This window comes from Chamaea fasciata, unplaced genomic scaffold, assembly GCF_029207755.1.
Source record: "Chamaea fasciata isolate MVZ Bird 193981 ecotype frontalis unplaced genomic scaffold, bChaFas1.0.hap1 SCAF_13, whole genome shotgun sequence".
NCBI lineage: Eukaryota > Metazoa > Chordata > Aves > Passeriformes > Sylviidae > Chamaea > Chamaea fasciata.
Genome location: NW_027094098.1, coordinates 3,791,842 through 3,811,784, shown reverse-complemented (window position 1 = coordinate 3,811,784; position 19,943 = coordinate 3,791,842). Strand labels below are relative to the sequence as shown.

The 19,943-nt window shown below is 45.6% G+C and overlaps 1 protein-coding gene across 1 annotated transcript; it reads right to left on the bottom strand.

The window, feature by feature from the left end:
- Nucleotides 1–571: 571 nt before the first annotated feature.
- Nucleotides 572–14,866, bottom strand: ACAD9 (acyl-CoA dehydrogenase family member 9). The gene is made up of 18 exons (XM_066195408.1): nucleotides 14,720–14,866; nucleotides 13,061–13,154; nucleotides 12,073–12,174; nucleotides 11,780–11,886; nucleotides 10,981–11,081; nucleotides 10,229–10,307; nucleotides 9,699–9,873; nucleotides 9,042–9,115; nucleotides 7,239–7,314; nucleotides 6,500–6,570; nucleotides 6,060–6,179; nucleotides 5,303–5,431; nucleotides 4,483–4,562; nucleotides 3,836–3,962; nucleotides 3,541–3,618; nucleotides 2,921–3,049; nucleotides 2,120–2,192; nucleotides 572–852 (listed from the first exon to the last, which is right to left on the bottom strand). The coding sequence occupies exons 1-18, from the start codon at nucleotides 14,849–14,851 to the stop codon at nucleotides 752–754; spliced, it is 1,848 nt and encodes a 615-aa protein (XP_066051505.1). The 5' UTR covers nucleotides 14,852–14,866; the 3' UTR covers nucleotides 572–751.
- Between the last annotated feature and the right edge of the window lie 5,077 nt (nucleotides 14,867–19,943).

Sequence of the window (19,943 nt, the reverse complement as noted above, 5' to 3'; positions counted from 1 at the left end):
CCAAAAGAAACCTTGAGGAGCCCACAGTGGGTCTGGGCTGCCTGACCAACCCAGAGGCATCCCATGACAGAGTGACTAGCTCAGTGCACAAGAGAACTACAGAGGCCACCACTCTGGACTTCTGTAACGCCCTGGACACATCACCGCTGCTCAACATCCTTGTCCCTCATCTGGAGAGCTGTGAAGCTGATGGGGGCACAGTTTGGAGAATGAGGAATTGCTGGGTGGTCACACCCAGAGGGTTGTGGTCAATGGACATCAGTGACCAGTGGTGTCCCTCAAGGTGACAGCAAAATCATCCCTGGACACTGGGAACTCAATGTCCTGATGGTGCTACTGGACAAGAGAGCTGGAGATGCCTCCCAGAGAGAAATGTTCTGATTCCCCAAGTCTTTCAGCACTTGCTCAGTGAATAAGCAGCTGACTGAAGTGCAAAGATTCTGAGAAACCACACAATCCCTTCCCTGGGAAGAAAGAAACATCTCCCCATCCAAACCTCACCTATCTATCCAGCTCCAAGGGGAACACACATATATAGATATGGATACAGATATCTAATAAACTAACTTCATCTTTAAATAAAATCTCTTTATTTATTCTTTTAATATGAAGTCATGGTTAGAAGTTTTATTTTATACAGTTACATTTGGTAAAGACATTAAATAACAAATGATTTTAGGGTGTCAAATACTGGAACTGCAGCGAGTTCCTCCCTGATTTACATTCATCAGTGCCTGCTGTCAGGGAGGGATCAGAAGGTCCTGTCCAGGGGGTGGGAGCAGATGTATGCCCTCTTCTCCAGGATCTGCTTTGCAGCTTTTTTAATGGAATCATCCAGGTTTTCCTCAGCATCTGTGGAGAAACAGAGAAGTCAACTACAGTACCATAAAGAGCTGTTCTAATTTTCTTTCAAAAAGTGGTTTTGAATACAAATGCAAGTGTGTGTGAGTGCCAGGAAGAAACTGACCATTCTCTTCTGAAAAGGTCAGATTATTACAGACTGAGTGTTGGGGGTTAGGTTTGTTCCTTCTTTCTCTAAAGAATTTTTTCCCCATAAGTTAAGAAGGACACCAAGTGTTGGATACTTGAGAGTACTTAACCGAAACAAAGAGGTGGACAAAGGTGGAAGGGGGAGATAACACGCAGGTAAAAGACAGAGCTTGAGGCAGCTGCGGGCTCTTCTTTTTCAGGTGTTCGGAGAGAGAGAGAAGGGCTGTTGCTGTCTGGAAGAGTTTCACTGTGGCCAAAGGGATCCAGTCCTGTGAAATCTACTATCACTGGGTCAGCCTGAATCCGGAGTTTTCCCGGCCACCCGCGGGGAGCTGGTCCAGGCCCTGCCTCTCCTTCGGTTTTCTTCGGCGCTGCTCCTCTTGCTACAGCGTGACCCTGCACCCCCCGCGCTGCCGGGACATCCTGCCCCTGCCTGCCGGGACACCCTGCCATCCCAGCTACCAGCCCGGGACTTTTCCACTGTTTCAGCTTGGTGCTCTGAGGATCCTGCAGGGACACCGAAACCAAACTGCTCTGGGTTTTGTGAAACAAAGCCCTCGAGGTTCTTGGTACTTTTTTCGTTTGTTATTAATGCTGTAGTTGTTTGGTGGGTTTTTTTTGTGTTTGTTTGCTTTGTAATACATACTAGTAAAGAACTGCTATTCCTATTTCCCAAATCTTTGCCTAAGAGCCTCTGATTGTAAATTTATAATTGAAAAAGAAAAAAAAAGGGGCGGAGGGGGGGTTTACACTCTCCATTCCAAAGGAAACTCCAGCTGGTTTTTTTTTATTACCTGGCAGATACCTGTCTTCCCAAACCAAGACACTGAGTTTCAGAGAGCCAATGCCCAACTGGCGAGTACTTCCCAAAGAGTCCAAATCCCTAATTTCTATCAGTTACTGGTCAGGAGTATTTGCTACTGATAGATTTTATATTTGTCAAAAAAAGAACCCTGGCAGTTTGCTTTAGCTATGAAGTGAAGAGACTCTTTTCAACAGGTTCCAGCTCTGCTCCTTGTTTGAATTAAAAGCAGAGCAAAACTCTTCTGTTGGTCACATCAAACCCACCTTCTTTTGATCACAGTCTGTGAAAAGCAGAAGAGTGTAAAAGTTACTTTACAGTACTTACATTTTTCTAATTGAGCCATGGCATAATTATTCTTGAAATAGGCTTCTGTGCAGAAGATATTTGTAAGAAGCACCTGGAAAAGGAGTAATACTGAGTTAAAAATGGTGAATGAATTTCATGAACAAAACCATGTAGTAAAAATATAGTAAATTAAACTTGTCAAAGCCCTTTGATAATGCAGGCCTGCACACCAGTCACGTGCAGTGCAGCCTCAGCTGTCCCTTTGAGCCCAGAGCTGCCAAGGGTCAGGGCTGGGATGAGCCTTCACCCAAAACGGGCCCCAAGAATGATTGAGAATCAATCCAGGACAGGGCTCATACAAAGAGCAAAGTCTCAAGGCCAAAGCCAAACCTTCATCAGGTTGGATTTGTTTTACCACTGAATTGTGGTAACTTTGCTCATCCTATAACATCACTGTTACCATGAAACTTTACATGAGCTACTAAATAACTGCTGTCCTGTCCTGAAATGCATTGCCCCAAATACTGTTGGGATTATGTGTTGTCATTAATGATTATATGGAAAGAGCTTGAGAAGAACTGCATGGTGATAACAGATTTGAGAGAACGTGCAGAGTTGTGATGAGGTTCTAAATGTCTCTGTATGTGTTGGAGAAGTATTTATGTTTAAAGTGTGCGGCTCAACAAGCGGAGCCCCTGAAAGGCTCCTGCACTGTGGCAGGCTTAGCCACGTTCTGCTGCACTTTTATGGGAGAATTTGCTGTAATTCCCCACAAATGCAGCCTGCCTGCTCCCAGGAGCAGAGCCTGGGTGGGAATGGCTGGTGCTGGAGGACACTCACCTCGTGGTCGTGGTTCCTGAGCCCGATGCTGATGGAACGGCTGGCCCGGGAGATGGCTGCAGTCATTGCATACAAGTTAATCACCACATCTGCCACTCTCTTCAGCACCAGCTGCTCCTCCACTATTGTCTGGGAGAGTGAAAACCATTGTCAGCCTCTGGTTTGTCAGTTTAAAACTTTACCCAAACATCAGTGTCCATACTTGGTGTTTAGGTCCAGCTTTATTTTGCATCAACAGGTTCTAGCCTAGGTCAGATATTATCATGCTTAGTTTTGGGTTAACTAAGCTGCACCTTTTACCAGTCTGCTTGTAAAACTGTAAAACTCCTGTGAGCCTTAAACCACTGTGCTAAATGCCTGCAGCAGCAGGATTTGTGCTTACACAAGGAGAAGAAAACAACCAATTCACTGAGGCTGCTGGTGCTTTGGTTTTGGTTTTAAAAATGTAACTTGCCCATTACACTGAGTTCAGAATGTCACTGTGTCTTCTCACACCCAGTGAGAACGTGTCATGGGAAGGAAGTGCTGGGTCCTGCCATACTCAGTCCCCCGCAGGTTCCAGTGGGGCCCTGAGGATAAACTATTCCCTAACAAAGACAACAGATGAAATAAATAGTTACCTTGCCAAACCTACTTAGCAGGCCCCTGACTGTAGTTCCAAAATAATAAATGTTTTCTTCGAGTTTCTTGGCACTCTCCTTTAAAACCAAACAGAAAATAGAACAATTTGAGTATTTTTATAACAGTTTTATAAGTTTTGCTTATGGTCTCTAAAGCTGGAAGCCTTTTCCAAGGTCAAACCCTGTATTCATTTCCATGTTTGGGCCTGCATGCACTAGGTTTTGAGAGTTTTTTGTGCCTGGATTTCCCACACAAAGGGAAAAAAACATGAAATCTCAGCAGTGAGGGCCTTACCTGGAGGCTGGGATGTACCACCCCACGGTCACCTGCAAGCCCCAGATCCACCTTCCTGCCCAGGGTGTCCTGTACTCTGGTCAGGAACTCCCCCAGGGCCACTCCCACGTTTCCTTTCTTGATTGCTCTGAAATGTTGGGGAAAAAACCCGTCGTTAAGGAAATTCCAGGAGGTTCAGACATAACCAGCTGGAATTCCAAATGCTTCAGCAGAATGCCTGCAATTTGTCCATGAATTACCAAGTCTTGATCCATTTCACTGTGAAGTCTGGAGAGCAACTGTGGAGCCTTAAGAGTCATCAGCTGCTCCCCAAGACACTCACAAGGAATTCCAGAGACCAATACTCAACATGCACAATGCAGCTGTTAATGCAATACAACTTCATTCAGACACAAAACATTCAGTACTGGTCTTAAAAGAAATAATTACAGCTTATGTAAAAGTCTAAGATAAAATGCATTAAATGCTGTAACTCTAAATCTATGAACCATCCCATTAAAAAGACAAAGAACTCCTGTAACACTGAACTTTGACAGGCAACAAATAGAAAATACTGCAGGTTTTCCCTACAATTTCTTCTCTTAACTATAAAGTTATCAGATTTTGATTAGTTTATTAAAAACCACTAACAGTAAATAAGAACATACTTAATTTTGTCAGTTAAGATCTTCCCTGCATGCTGCATCCCTGTCAGGGCAATGTACATTCTCAGGATTTCATTGGTTCCCTGGAAAAAACAGAAGAGAAAGTAAGACAGGTGGGTAGAGTTTAGAACATTGAGTGTTTTCCCAGCAGGTCTGTTGTGCCCTGTGCCCTTCCCACTCTTCCAGTATCATGTGATGCCTCTCCCCACCCAAAAATTGCTGCCTTTTGCCTTATCTCAGTTATAATTCTGATTTCATGGGGTGTTGCAGAAGTCGAGCCCTTCATTATTAAACACACAAATGTATCCCAATGAAAAAGAAACCAGACTAAATGCATTTTGAGTGAAAAAGGTTCTGTACTGTTCCAGTGAAGGAGCATTTAAATAGTTGTAGAACTGCTCAAAATGAGCTGAGTTAAAATCCAGTCTGGCAGTAACTCCGACGGGTCACTGACAATCAAGCTTGGAAAGAGAACAACCTTCAGAACCAACCTTTAATATAAATGCCCATCAATAAGTTAATTAAACTTATAAGTTGATCTTTTTGAGTTTCCCTACTTCACTAGTGGGAAGCACACAAGAGGAAAAGTTACTGCTGTAACTCACACTGTGGTCAGTCTATAAAAGCCACCATAGCTTGTTTTATTATAGGGAACTACTATTGATATTCCAGAGAAAACAAGGCTAGTCCTGCAGTCTCACTCTGTTACAGACTTTGCAGCTGAAGGAACAAGATCCTGATCAATCAAGCCTTCAGGTTTCTGCTCACCTTTATAGAATATGTAAGCTGCAGTTTGCAGTGAGAATGGGATCCTGGTACTTGCCTCAAAGATGAGCAGGATCCTGGTGTCCCTGAGGTAGCGCTCGTAGGGATAATCCTTCATGTAGCCAAGGCCTCCAAGGATCTGCAGAGCCTCACTCACACATGCCCAGGCACCTTCAGAGCTGAACACCTGTCATGGACCAGGGTTTAAACACCAGTCAAAAATCAGCAATAAACACACCATGCCCTGCTCTGGGCTTGTATCTGCGGAACACTGCTGCAGTGTTTTCTGTGTGTTACACCAGTCCTGTTAACTGGCCTGAACAGCGTCCCTGTGGCTCAGGGGGTTTGGTCAAACTCAAACAGTGCCCTCACAATGCACAGGGCGCTCTCCAAAAGGGCACATGCCAGGGAAAGGGGCAGCCCCACACGGGCAGAGCAGCTGTAGCTGCTTGGCTGGAGCCCAGAGCAGTTTTTTGCAGTGACCACAGTGTGAGGGACACCCCAGCAGCCACAGCCTGGATATTTCACCGGGTTTGTTATGCCACCAGCTCCCTAGGAAAGCTGGCACAGCAGCAGCTTGGCCAGGCTGGCAGCTGGAGTGCAACTGAGGGTCCCTGTGCTTGTGTGAGACCCCAGCTCAGGGGGGCTGTGACATTCCCAACCTGTGCCCTGCAGGTTTTATTTGGTACAGGTCTGAGCTTGTGGGATACAGACATAGAACAGCAGCTATCATCCCACCTGGCTGCAGTGCTCCTCTCACTGCCCAAATGCAGCCCCTGAGACTGAACACAGAGCCCTTCCCCAGCAGTGCTGACCTTGACCATGGCAGCCTCCACGGAGCAGTCAGGGAAGCCTGGCCTGTCCATCATCCCTGCAGTCAGGTAAGCCATGCTCTCCATCACGTAGGCTTTCACAGCCATCAAACAAAACTTCTCCTGCCACACAGCAACGTGAGCAATCATACAGAAATTGAGATGCAAAAATCCACAGTCAACCCTCAAAGAAACCTGCCGTTTTAGTATGTTTAACATCATCAAATTAATCAATCAATAAAAAGTACCACTTCCAAACAATGAAGAAAAATACTTTTATACATTTTTCATTCTGGACATTGAAAAGATCAGTGTACAGAAGTCAGAAGCAGGCTCACACAGATTTCTAGTAAATCCTTTAAACCAGTACAGCCAAAATACCCCCAATGCAATCTATGTCCTGGCACTTAGCACAGAGACTCAGATGTTTCATTTTTTGTTACCTGAATTAATCCAAATTGGCTGAGTTTCTTATTGAATTGTTTCCTGGTACAAGCATACTCTGATGTCAGTTCTTTAAAGAAAGAAAAACAAATCCATCTCAGAAGGGCTGTGACAGACCATTCCTGCTGCTGGTGTCTTTCCCTGGATGGTGACACTCCAGTCAATGCCCAGGAATCCCCTGCTGCTCCAGAAGCAGCACTTTGTGAAAATCATCCTCACAACGATGGTGTTGATCAAGTCTGGGACCAGCCTGTCAAAGGCTTTTGGACCAGAGGTGTGAATTTGTACTCAGAGAAGTCATCAGTTTTGGTGCTAATTGATTAGAGAGACTTCTGTTACTGTTTTGGCTAATTATTGGCAGAAACCAGTTTTATTCCTAATTACTGTGTGTAGCTTTGAGCCAGTTATTCAGGGGGGAAGTTCTAGGGGAGATTACACCTTCTAAAAGCAATAATGCAGAGGTTTTTTCCTTGGGAAGAACATTTTACCTCAGGGAAGTCCAATAACCTCCCACTCTATGAACTGAACCTACACTGTATGAAAGGAAAAAAACCTTTATTTCAAAACCTCTGCAAACAGGCTTCTAATAATTATTTTTCAAAAGCATATTTAAAGTTTTAAAGATGTCAAAGCACGTTATGATAAGATCAAGACTCCTGCTCCCACTCTGAATGTCCTGCATTATCTGGCTCAGGCAGAGCAGTTTCTGCTGGCACCCAGAGCACCCAATTCACTCACCTATCAACTTTTTAATCATTCCAGCAGATGCACTGCCCATGCTAAATCTTCCACTGTTGAGGATATTCATGGCAACCTGTGAGAAATGGATGGGGTTTAGGCCAGGCTGCTCACTGCTTCCTGCTTCAGAATTCCCTGGATTTCACTCCTCCCTGGGACACACTTCCAGTCTTGGGAAGTGCCTTCACATCAGTCACCACAGCACTCAGCATCCCAAGGAAAATGCTTCAAAACTGGGCTTCTCCTGCCACCCATTACATCCAATTCTATTTCTGAATTAGCTGATCCAGTGACTTGGAAATAATCTCTACTCTCTAATTACATGAAGGTAAAATGTAGATTAAAATGTATTTATCTGCAGCTGGCAAACAACGTTCCAGCTGGACAGCACTGCTCCAGTTTATCAGAAGAAGAAGAAAACCACAATATTTCTCCCTGCAGCTGACCTGTGATGGCTGCTCTCTGCCCCAGACTCCTTTCAGCAGCACACCATGGAAGGGAACAAAAATGGAGGTGCAGAAATGAAATACAGGCCAATAATGTATAAAAATAGACTGTGGAGCCTGGTGATGTTTCTCAGCACGGGTGACTCAGGTTAAAGCCTGTTAGGAAAGAAGTCACTGTCCTACATTTTAACTTGCCAGGAAGACACCACAAAATCTTCTTTTAATCTCTACTACATTAAGGAAAATGATTTAATTTAGCATTAAGGTCTGGACTTGCCTGTTACAGCAGGAATAAGAAATGGAGGAGTAAGGACAGTTTTGCAAACCCCCAGGTCATACTCTCAGAGAAGGGTGACATGTGGAGTCCCTCATGCCATTAAAGGAATTTCCAACTACCCTTCCCTGGAAAAGTGAAGATTAGAGATATCCCAGGTGTAAAAGGCTTCTCCCCCACGGCTCCTTGCAGACATTGTGCAATCCTCTCTCTGGGTTTCTCGAGTCCATCACCCACCCCATGGCATTCCCTTTCCCGGTTTGCCCATTGGCTATGGGGCCTGGTGTCCTGTTCCTCTCTTCCCCATGGCCGCTTGCCCCCTGCCCTGCCCCTGGGACCACCCACAAACCTGAGACTCTATAGAACTGAGAAAAACCACATGTTCCCCCTCTTGGCTCCAGACTTCACCTTCGGCACACTGGAATAAACACTTGCTGGAAATTGATGTGGGCTGGGAGCCTTCTGCCTCTCTTGCTGAGCTAGCCCGGTAACGGGTGTGGCTGTGTGAGTTTGATTGCTGCTTGAATACTTCTCAAGCAGTTTCTCTACGGAGAGGCTGACTGGGATTTAGAAAGGCTGTGGCTGCACCCCGAAAACATACACTGTTACAGTGACACAGCAAGGCCACCTGTGGTCTCTTTCCTGGGGTCCTGCCAGCATCTGCTTGTGCAGCAATCCAGCCCTGGAGGAGCACCTGACAGCCAGGGCACCTTGGAGCTGGGCTGGCCTCCAGCCATTCCCTGGGACAGTCATTCCTCTGACTCCCTTCCCACATTCTGCTGGAAGCGCCAGCAGAGGACATTTCCCCATTCAGGTCACGAAGACAGCTGAAGTCACTCCCTTTTCTGAGGGGACACCACAAAAACAACCAAAATCCCAACAAGAAGAGAAGAAACACAGAGAAGTCTGAGGTGATGGCACACTGTGCACTGTCCAGTGACAACAATTTACAGATCAGTGGGGGAGTCTGTCCTCCAGCACTGTGGCAGTGCTCACACCACCCAAAAGGAAACCTTGGTACAGGGGGAAAACAGTCTCCTTCAGGCTTTTAAAAATCACCAGTAGTTATTCCCCACTGCTTACCTTAAATCCCCCTCCAACTTCTCCAATCACATTCTCTATAGGCACTTTGGTGTTTTCAAAATGTACTTCACAGGCTGAAACACAGAGTTAACACTTGATTAAATATGACACAGAAATATTTAAAAGACATTCAGGAACTTAAGTCACTATTTGTAGCAAGAAATGAAGTTTTTATAATGCACTGAATTACACATGCTTTCCCAAAGAAGTGAGAATTTGGGAAAAGGCTGCAGTTGACATCAATTACTGATGTAAAATATTAAAAATGTTATGAATGTACACTGTGCAAACAGAGAACCACAGTTTTATCTTTTATTTTTAGCTCTAAGGAACTGATTGAACAGTCCCCAAGATGGTGAAAAGCTGCAATCATTAAAAAGCTTACAAGAACTGATGAAAGTGGACTTCCAGATTAAACCTATTGGCCACTGAATCTCCTGAGTGATTTCTTTCACTGCACAGTGAGTGAAGTCCAGAAAATGGATTTTTTACTTCAAACCCTGCGTCAGGAAGGACTCTAGGAAAAACCAGCTAAAAAACCATGAAACTTGTACTGTAACATGGAATAGGTATTGATTTGCCTCTGAATTCAGATGAATTAACCCAAATAAAAAAATATTGAAACAATTTCTGCTACCAATTTCAGGTGATTCTTACTGTTGGAGCCTCGAATGCCCAATTTATCCTCAGGCTTCCCGTGGGTGACGCCCCCGAAGTCGCGCTCCACGATGAAAGCAGTGATTTTATCCTTCACCTGCCCGTCCTTATCCACAACCTCGGTCCTGGCAAACACTGTGAAAATGCTGGCCAGGCCACCATTGGAGATCCAGACCTGTTTTGAGAGAGGGAAGATGTGTAAGAAATAGAACTGTGCGGTTTTTCTGAGCACGGCTCTCAAGGGTTTTGTAATAGGCTGGGCAAAGAACAGAGTGCTGAAAAACTGCTGCTCCTTCCCTTCAGTTTCAATGAGAGTCGTCTCCTGTTTTTCTTACCAGGGGTTTAATGCAGTAATCCCCTAACAATAATTTTCTATTCTCTTCGTGCCTAAACCAACAAGGATTATCTTTTTGACACGGTTGTTCTCCTCTAGCTCGGAAATTTCCCAATTCCAGACTGATGCAAAAGCCAAGGACACTTCCTACACTTGTAACAAAAGCCTTTCCTGTTCCCAGTCTGTGAGTGGGTACCTTGGAGCCATTTAACAGGAAGTGTTTCCCATCTTCACTCAGGGTTGCTCTTGTCTGGATGGATGCAGCATCACTCCCACTGGAAAACAAACAAGTTATTGATGTTTAAAGAAATAAATGTGCTTTAAAAACCAAGACTGCATATTCTCCCTCTTCCCATCCTTTAAAAAGGAAGGGTTCTTAAATAGCAATATATCAATTTTAGCTTTTAACTAACAAGGAAGTTCACCAGATTGAACAGCTCTAGAAGTTACCTGGGGGGCTATTTCTGCTCACTACCATTTCATCAGGGTTATGACCTGACCAGAATGTGCAGAATGCCACAAAAGCAACTTTTGGGAGCTACACTTTAAGCTCTGTGAATACACAACGAGCCTGTCACTTAAGTTAACACCCCAAATTTTCCCTTTTACTTTTGGTAGCTCCTTCAATACAGGCTTTTATATTTTGAATAAGAACGGAAAGCATCCTAGAACAGTCACAGCACATTATTTCTGACGCAGCACAAAGCATCCTTTCAATTCATGGAAGAAATTAGGTAAATGAATTCCTGGGATAGGAACAAGAGTCAGGGATTTCATGGACACTGCCAAAAGCAGCACATTGGGGACAGAGTAGACAGAGTCAGGAGTGTTCTTTTAAAAATAAAACATGGATGTATATACTGAAGCCACAGGCCCCAAATAATGAGGACTGAAGGTGTTAAGCAGTGCAGATGAAGCACTAAGGCCACTCTGTGGTGGCAGCAGCACCTGCCAGGCTCGGTGAGGCAGAAGGCAGCAATGTGCTCCCCCGAGGCCAGGCGGGGCAGGTACTTGGCCTTCTGCTCCTCGGTGCCAGCAATCAGGATCCCCTGCAGAAACAAGCACAGAAAACTCTGCAGCATCACCTTGTGGGAAAAGAGAGGCAGCTGACAAGCTTCAGCATGTTCAGAAAGCTTCATTTGCAAATTTTATGGCACAGCAAGAGACAGTTTAATAAACAGCAAACTGTATTATTTATCAGACATTAAAATATTTTTCATTAGCATTGTCTGCTCAATTCCACTAAGAATTTTCTCTTGCTTTTAGTGTGCTTTCAAGCTTCTTTCTGCCATCCATCCACCACTAAAAGGTAAATACCTACGGCTGTATTAAAGTTCAAAATTGACACCTGCTTTCAGATGAGTTTTCTCCTCTAAGCTCACCCCAGTCAGCCAGCCAAAGTTGATCTCTTCTGAATTCTTTCCTTCCTCATCACCTGAGCCACCTAAAACTCTGTTTATTTCAATTCTATTTATTCTAGCTACATTAAACAAGTTGGGTCAATTTCAAAAAAAACCCAAACACAACTTGGGATCATTTAAAGTAGATTTCCTAAGAATAATTATCCTAATAGTAACTTTCTTGTGTGTTTCCTATCCAGCCTTTCTTACACTGAACCAGTGGCACCAACATCCTGATTGATGTTTCCCCAGTAATTCTGATTTGCTCCCCCCAAGCCCCACATTTTTCACTTCACCTTTTCCCTGCGATGTGTGCAGAAGCCCTGGCCCCAAAGCAGCAGCTTTACCTTCAGCCCAATGGCCTGATGAGCTGCCAGGGTCACTGCAATGGAGCCATCCAGGGACGTGATTTCTCCCAGACGTGCATACATGGTGTTTGACAGGCCCAGCCCACCTGAAACAGGCACCAGGTATTTTTATTTTTTTTTATTTTAGTACATTTAACATGCTCCTTCCCCCAAAAAAATCCATTTCAAGTACAGAAACACAGGAGTGCAACAGCTTTAGCTGGAGAGCTACAAAAGTCACACAAAATGCACCCCTAAATGCATGGGGTTGTTCTTCTGTGACATTTACTCACCATACTCCTCTGGAATCTGCATGCCAAAGAGACCCAGGTCCTTCAGTCCTTGTAAGGTTTCAGGTGGGATTTTTGCATCCTGATCGATTTTCTTTGAGTCCACTACAAATACAGAAATTTTTTCTCATTTAACACTGTGTTACTTAGTGCCCAGAGCAGCTGTGAGACTGCAGCATTCCCCCAGCAGGGCCAAGGTCACTGCTGAGACTTCTCATTCCTGGCTTCACAAGAATTTCTTCTTTCTAGCTTCAGGCTGACTCTCCTGTCTGTCCTCATGACAGAGGCAGGAAAAAGACTTGGAAGTGGGAAAAATCCAGCATTTATTTCATTTTCTCAAACCTTTCTATTGGTTCTGCATGTCAGCAGATTCCAAGACTGGAATAAGCAAAGTATTTCCAGGATTTTCTATCTGAACCAGGTCTAGGTTGTAAATCCCCCCCCCCCCCAAAAAAAAAAAAAAAAAAGTACGTAACTCAGGTAATTAGAAAATCTTGTTCTTAGGAGGTTTAAGATTCTTGGGGGATTAAGAGTGCTGTTCTGTACCATGGCAGTGAAAACAAAAAGAATTCTTATTTTCTCCAGACTCCATAATCTGACCCTTTTATTCTTCCCCTGAACATCAGGTTGTTTACTCCATAAATTATGTTCCCCCACAGAGCAAAGAACAGTTAAAAAGGAAAAAAAGGGGAAAAAAAATCACAATATATGAAGTGGTAAAAAGCACAATTCAGCTGACCTAAATCCAATTTCAAATTCAATCTTTATCCCAGAATGCTTTAACATCCTTGTTTTTTTCCTGGTTTGGAGATTTAATTCTTCTGATCAGCACCCAAATACTCCCCCAAAAAAGCCAGAAATGGACATGCTACAGAATCAGAAATAAATGCATGAAATAAATTGTTTTAAGTATAATAATCAACTGCTATAGCTAAATGATTTTGTAATCACTAAATCACTTGCATGGATGGATAAAAACATAGTAATATACCTTCTTCATTGAAGAACTTTTCCACAGGTCCCACAAACTGGTTGATCTCTGCCAGTTCTTCATTGCTAATTTCTGGGTAAGGAAAAACTTCTTCCTAAAATAGGAGAATTATTTAATAATTTTTAGTACACAAATCATGCAATTGAAATAAAAATGATGGTTGATATGCCTTGCAAAGACTCTAAACCACTGTGCAAATTAAAAATTGTGGAAAATGGTCTGAAACAGAAACAGAGCTCCACAGGGCCTGGCTTTATTACAAACCAAAAACCAAGTCAGGGGGTGTTACCTGAACAACAGAAACATTAGGGAGAAATCCAGAGATTTTTAAGGAACTACGAGGATGCAAAAAGCCTTCGTCACCCATGAGCTTTGTCAAGTGTAACTCTGTTTGAGAATGGGCAAAAAATGAGTTTAATTTGTGTCAAAATCAATGAACTGTTCTAGTATTTCCAAAGCTCAGCCCATGAACACTGTCCCTACAAACACCCAGCACATTTCACCTGTTAATGCCTCGAGGACAAAGGGGAGTGAGTTCCACCACTCCTTATCATCACCAGGGTGTTCTGGCCATAAACTGGGAGCAGCACGGCCTGACAGGTTTGAATTGATAAAACATCCAAACAAGGAACACAAGAAGTGGGAGGCTACGTGAGAGGCACACTTCTAGTTTTCACTGCCTTTCCCCTTTTAAACAGAAGAATTTATCTCTGTCCGCACAAATCTGTTCATGATACTCTCAGCAATAATATCAGCGTCAAAAATTCAGGACCGGGGAAATGCCAGAGGTTTTCAGAAAGCTGCTGCATTGAAATTTGAGAGAAAAAACAACCCAGACATGTCTGAAAAGGGGTTTAACACGGTGGAGCCTGAGTGCTGCCTGCTGTAACACTTCACCCGACACGCTCTGTTGCAGGAGACTTTATTGCTCAACTCATTTTAGTGGGTTTGAGTGATTCCTTCTTTCAGTTCACTCCACCCTACATTTATTTCTAATAAATGCATACTCTGAGCCCTGCATCAATAAACACTGGTTAACACAGCGTTCTAGCTCAGATGTTCATTTCTTTATCCAGTGGCACGTCAAGGCACGACAAGCATTTCAACCTTTCCTATACAAACTCTAGGCAGAAATTGACATGAAGTCGCGATCCTTGAAGCAGAAACAGAGGCTGAAGCGGCGCAGGTTTTGCGCGCAGTGACACAGGCCTTTCCAGGGGGATTCGGGGGGCTGGCCGGCACAGGCGGCTGAGGCTTAGCGCAGCCCCTGGGTGCCGGTTCTTTGGGTTATTCCGAGTTTAAAATCGCGTGGTTTGCGTGCAAAGGGGTCACTGCAGCTAACCCGGCTCCAGCTGAGGGGCACCCGCACACCAGAGACGCCTCTCGCCCGCCCCGTGCGAGGGCCGGGAGCTCTGCAGGGCACCGGGCCGGGCTGGACGCCCGGGCCGCGGGACAGCCAGGCAGGGACCGGCTCCTGCCGCGGGCTCGCACCGGCCCCGGCACCCGCGGGCCGGCCACGAGCAGCCGGGAGAGCCCCGGGGCCGCCGGCGACAACCCGCCCCGCCCTCCCCGCCGTCCGTCCGTCCGTCCGTCCGTCCGCCGGCGAAAGGGCGGCGACCCCCGGGCGCGGCACGGCCGCTCGCATGCCCGCGGACCCACCTTGCGCAGGCTGCCCAGGAACAGCTCCTTGGCGAAGGCGCGGCGGGGCGCGGCCGTGCGCAGCCCGCGGGCTGAGGGGCCGGCCCGGGGCCCGGCCCAGCGCAGGGCCCGCAGCAGCCGCACCGCGCTCATGGCCGCGCTCGGCGCTCCGCTGACGGCACCGCCGAGCGCCCGGCCCGGCCCCGGGGCGGAGCACGGCCGCACGGCCTCGCCGGGCGGGGCTGCACTCACAGCGACCGCGGGGATGGGGACGGACCCGATCGTGGCTCAGCCGGCCCCGGGGCGGAGCACGGCCGCACGGCCGCACGGCCTCGCCGGGCGGGGCTGCACTCACAGCGACCGCGGGACGGAGCCGACCGCGGCTTGGCTCGTCCCGCTCCGGGCGGGACGTGGCCCCAGAGCCACACCGGGCCGTGCTTCGCTCGTAGCGCCCGTGGGAATGGGGATAGACCCGATCACGGCTTGGCTCGTCCGGCCCCCCGGCCTCGGCGGGCAGCGCTTCGCTCGCAGGGAGCGCGGGCACGGCATCAAAGCCGCTCACGGCTTCTCTCCCCCGGGCACGGGGCCGGTCCCTCCGGTCCTCCCCGCCGCGGCCGGCAGCTCCTGCGTGAGCCGCACGGTCCCACCGAAAACCCGCTCTTGGTGCATGCAGGGTGCCTCTGAATCGCCTCCCTGCAGCCGGCCGGGGAGCGGCCCCACGGACAGGGATGGCTGCGGCCCCGCCTGGGTCTGCCACTGTCCTACTTCTTTTAGTTTGGAAGGGTGGAAAAGCAAGAGGCGATGTCTAATCCTAGCAGGGAACAATGGGTGGGGAGCACTGGGCTGGGTGCGGCACTTGGCAATCCTTGGGAAGCAGTGATGAGGCGTCAGTGCCTCTGTCGGGTCTCCACTGGAGGGTGATGGCATGGGTAGAAGGGGAAAAGCCTCAGCCTGGTGACACGATGTCACTCTGAGGGGACCTGGGTGGCACTGCCACAGCTGTGCCACATCTCAGCTCTGGGCAGGAGACACCGTCCTGAGGGTCAGGAGAGCGGTAGGTCCCACGACACCTCCCAAACCCACTATCAGGAATGAAAGGGCTAAACTGGGGCCACCCTCTCCTGAGACAAGTCAGGCGGGTTCTGGTGATGTAGGGGTGACGTGGCAGCTTGAAAGAAAGGATGAACAGAGCATGGTAAAAACTTCTTGAAGAAGATGATCCAAACAGTGAAAACAAGGCCGGGCAGTTGGGAAGCCCAGGGAAAAGACGCCTCATCGGGAAGTGCCAAAGAACTGAAGCAGCAGGCACCGCGCCCCACCCTGTGTGTTCATTCAGCAAGCATGAGGATGGCACTGTGAGCATACCCTAAATAAACACCTGGGGGTTTTCCAGTCGCGGGGGGTGGCCTCACACCCACGGCACCAAACTGCAGGCAGACCATCGCTGGCACAGAGAATCCTCTGTTCTGCGCCGGCACCAGTGGTGCCTCACCACAGATTTTGTCCCTTCCGTGCAGCCCATCCAGTGCTGCGTGTAACCACAGCTGAAATCACACTCCTGGCAGCTGCAGTTCTCTGCAGAATCCCCCTATCCTGACATCTTCAAACTGCGTTGCACAGGACTGCACAATCTACTAAAAATAAATACTATTTCTGCTTTCTGCTTCAGCAACATGCCCAGCCTTTCCCCCACTTTCATTTATGACTCCTCTCTGCTGTCTGTGCCACTGAGGTATTCATCCACGTGTTCCCATCATTTCAGATCCCCTCCTGGGCCAGCTAATCCCTCAGCTGTTACAGCTCCTCATAACTCACATTTTGTGAACAACTACAACTCTCACAGTGATGTCCATTTCAGCCCATGCCACACAGAAGTGGAAGAACCTTCCTGAGAAGGAATTAATGCAAGAGAAGTAGAGATCAGTAAATGACTACAATAAAATTACCCTTCGGTTTTCCTTTTTATTCTTCCATATTTTTTCCAGCTGTCTAAAAACTGATATTCAAGAATAAAATGACCTGATAACATTTAGCTCTTTGAGACATACTTTATTTACTGAAAAAGCATCAGTAAATTACTTTACAAAAACATTCACCAGGCTTTGCAGCACTTCCAGGAAAAGACATAAAATTCCTTCTCTCTTTATGCAATCATTGTTTGCTCCTTTTCAACCTGGCAGATGGTATGAAAGTTTTGCATTTGACATTGGTAATTGTCTTTCCCACAGGCATGTGATGATGTGCTCATTGCATCACCTCCTGGAATTTTTTTTTTTTTTTTAACTGGTTCACAAATGAAATCCTGGGAAAGGTGAGGGCAGGAACTGGTATTTCCACTGTAGCTCCTGGTTACGCGCTGTGGAAGTGATGTGATGTGTTTGAAACACAGATGTTAACACGGCCACTGCACAAATACATAAATTAATTTGTCCAAGCTGTTGTCCATCCACACTGACTGGACTGTGGCCATCTAAGAAACCACCTGAAAAATAAAGATACATTCTGTTAACGAAAGGGATTCCTCACAACTTCAGGTGGCACTTGCAGGGAAATTGTCCATCAGCTCTGCAATGTTGGATTACAAGAAAGCACCAAATTGCCTCATGTTTTGAAGTATTTTCTATTTTATTTCACATTATATTTTTTTAAACAGCCAAAAAGAGATTTAATTTTTCAAGCAAGGGAGAAGAGACCAAACAATGTACTGAAATCAAGTTTGTGGCTCAGTGAGAGCAGCTCTCCTGAACTCAGTGAAGGAAAGAAACTGCTGCTGTGGGATTGCACCCAAGGAGCTGCAGGGCAGCCTGGAGAGGGCTGGCTTTGTGTCACACTCCGCTGACAGTGATGAGTGAGAGCACAAGGGGGGCTATAAAAAGACCTTGCAGTAACTGGATAAAGCACATCTTGGCACTATTAATGAATACAGGAGGGAGATGCGTCAAGAACCTCTCTGCCAAAATAAACTTCATTACACTCTAATGTTGGAGAGAAGGAAGGAGCTGCATGAGCTCAGGAACATTTCATTAATAATTATTAGTCCAATAACAAACGAGGCTCCATCCCAAATGAGGCATCTGTTTCTCCCTTTTCCCATCTGGGAAGAGAAAGAGATGACCCAAAATGCCAGTGCTTTTTCACCAACTTTATTTCAGAGTCTTTTCAAATTCTTGCAATCAGAGGAATTGTTCAGGACATGTCCCCTGTGGTTCACTATTAATGTATAGACACACTCACACACACACACACACACACACACACACACACACACACACACACACACAGAGATATTTGTTTTTGTTTTGGTTTGGTTTTTGCATGAAGCTATGCTGGCAGTCTGCAAATATGTGAGCAGGGTCATGGAATATTGCAACAGCCCAGAAAGCTGCATGTTGCACTAGCAGGAAAAAAAAAAATAGGAAGAGCAGAAAAAAGTTTCCTCCCCCTTTAGGCATAAAATACACAGACAAATGATTTTGAAAATTTACAGACTGACATAGCTGAGGAGTTAGCACATAATCAATTTTTAAAACCTGCTGAAATGCTGTGAAATGTTGCTGCTCTTCCAAACTCAGGGGTTAAGGACAACAGAAGAATCTCCAACTCTGGTGATTGCAGGGGTCTGTTTGGTTGATTTGTTGGGATTTGGTTGGGTTTTGGGTCTTTTTTAATGGTATTTTTAATTACAGCAGAGTCATTTGTTTGGAGCCCAGTGAAAGGGCTGACGCAGAAGCAGAGGCTACCAGAAAGATGGCAAGGACAATATACAGGATGAATCATTAAATAAAAATGTTCTTTCTTCTTAGAGATGGACATAAAGGAATATTAGCCAGCAAAATTATGGAATAATCAGCCAAGGGCACATGAGGGAGCTGGTGGAAGGGGAAGGAATGGGTGGAAGGGAAAGACGCTCACAGGGGTGGGCACCTCTCTGCAGGGTCCCGCACTCCGCTGAGTTCTGCTCCTATTAAAAAAATCACTACAGAATCTGACTGGCAATGATTAAATGAATTCATTTCCAGCCCTGGTTCACTCTGATCCCACTGCTGAGTCACAGAACTCCTGCAAAGTCCCTGCTTTTCCCACTTCCCTGGACACAAACCCAGGGCCCATTTCCTCACCAGAAACGAGCCATGCAGAGCTGAGGAGCTGCAGAGAGGAGACATTTCCATCCTGCACCCCTAACATTTCAATTGCCTTGGAATGAATTTCCCTTGCTCATCTTGTTAAAGACAGATCATTTTTGCTTTGCTCATTACACAGACCTGTCTAAAGCACTGTGTGCAAGTATGAAAAATAAATGAAAGCTCGGGTGGTGTCATTTCCCAGCAGAGCTGATGAATTGCACAGTCCTGTGGCTCTTGCAGCTGCAGGGTCCTGTGAACCATGCTGCTAATTTCACATCTCAGCTACTGCAAAAATGCTAAATAAAGGGGATTTTTAAAAAATTTTCATTTTATCCCTAAAAATATGCATTTATTCACACGGCAAAAATGATAAATCTAAATGTTTTTAAAAAGTGATGGCTTCAACCCAGCATCACCCACACAACTTTCATTTAAGTCTCGCTTAGCTGAGGAAGTGCTTCTAGCAGAAATATTAATTTAAGATTTTCCTAACTTTCATGACCAGCCTCATCCTGCAGTTGATTTAGTTTTGCTGAGTAATACAGGATTTGGCTTTAATTCTTGAAATAATAGGAAACAGAAAGAAGGTCTACTAAAAAAATACACCTGAAATGAAACATTTGTGTGGCTTAGATATTTCTATTTGATTGGTTGTGCTATTGGCTGTCTTCCAGGAATTTTATGTCAACAAAATACAGCAGCAAAAATCACTAAATAGGGTAAAAATCCAGAAAGAGATTCCTTTGGAAAAGGTGTATTTAATGCAGATGTAACACGGTGGAGATGAATAAAATACTGCACAACTATTAAAATAAAATAAATATATGCTAAAATACCATACCTGTTTTATGAAACTCTGAATGAAAATCAATCATTAAGGCCAACTGGAAAAAACAAAGTTAAGTAGAATTCATTTATTGTAGAGTCAAAAAAAAATCTGAAGAAAGACACAGATAAAACATTTAAAGTTCTTTGTTTTTCTGTCCTTTTAATCTTGCATTTATTTCAGCCAAAAAAATACAAAAAATACTTGGAAAAGAACTTGTTGGAAAGTTACTATCTAGAAGAATTTGAAAAGTTTATTTTTATTATTTATTATTTATTATTGTTTATTGCCCGAC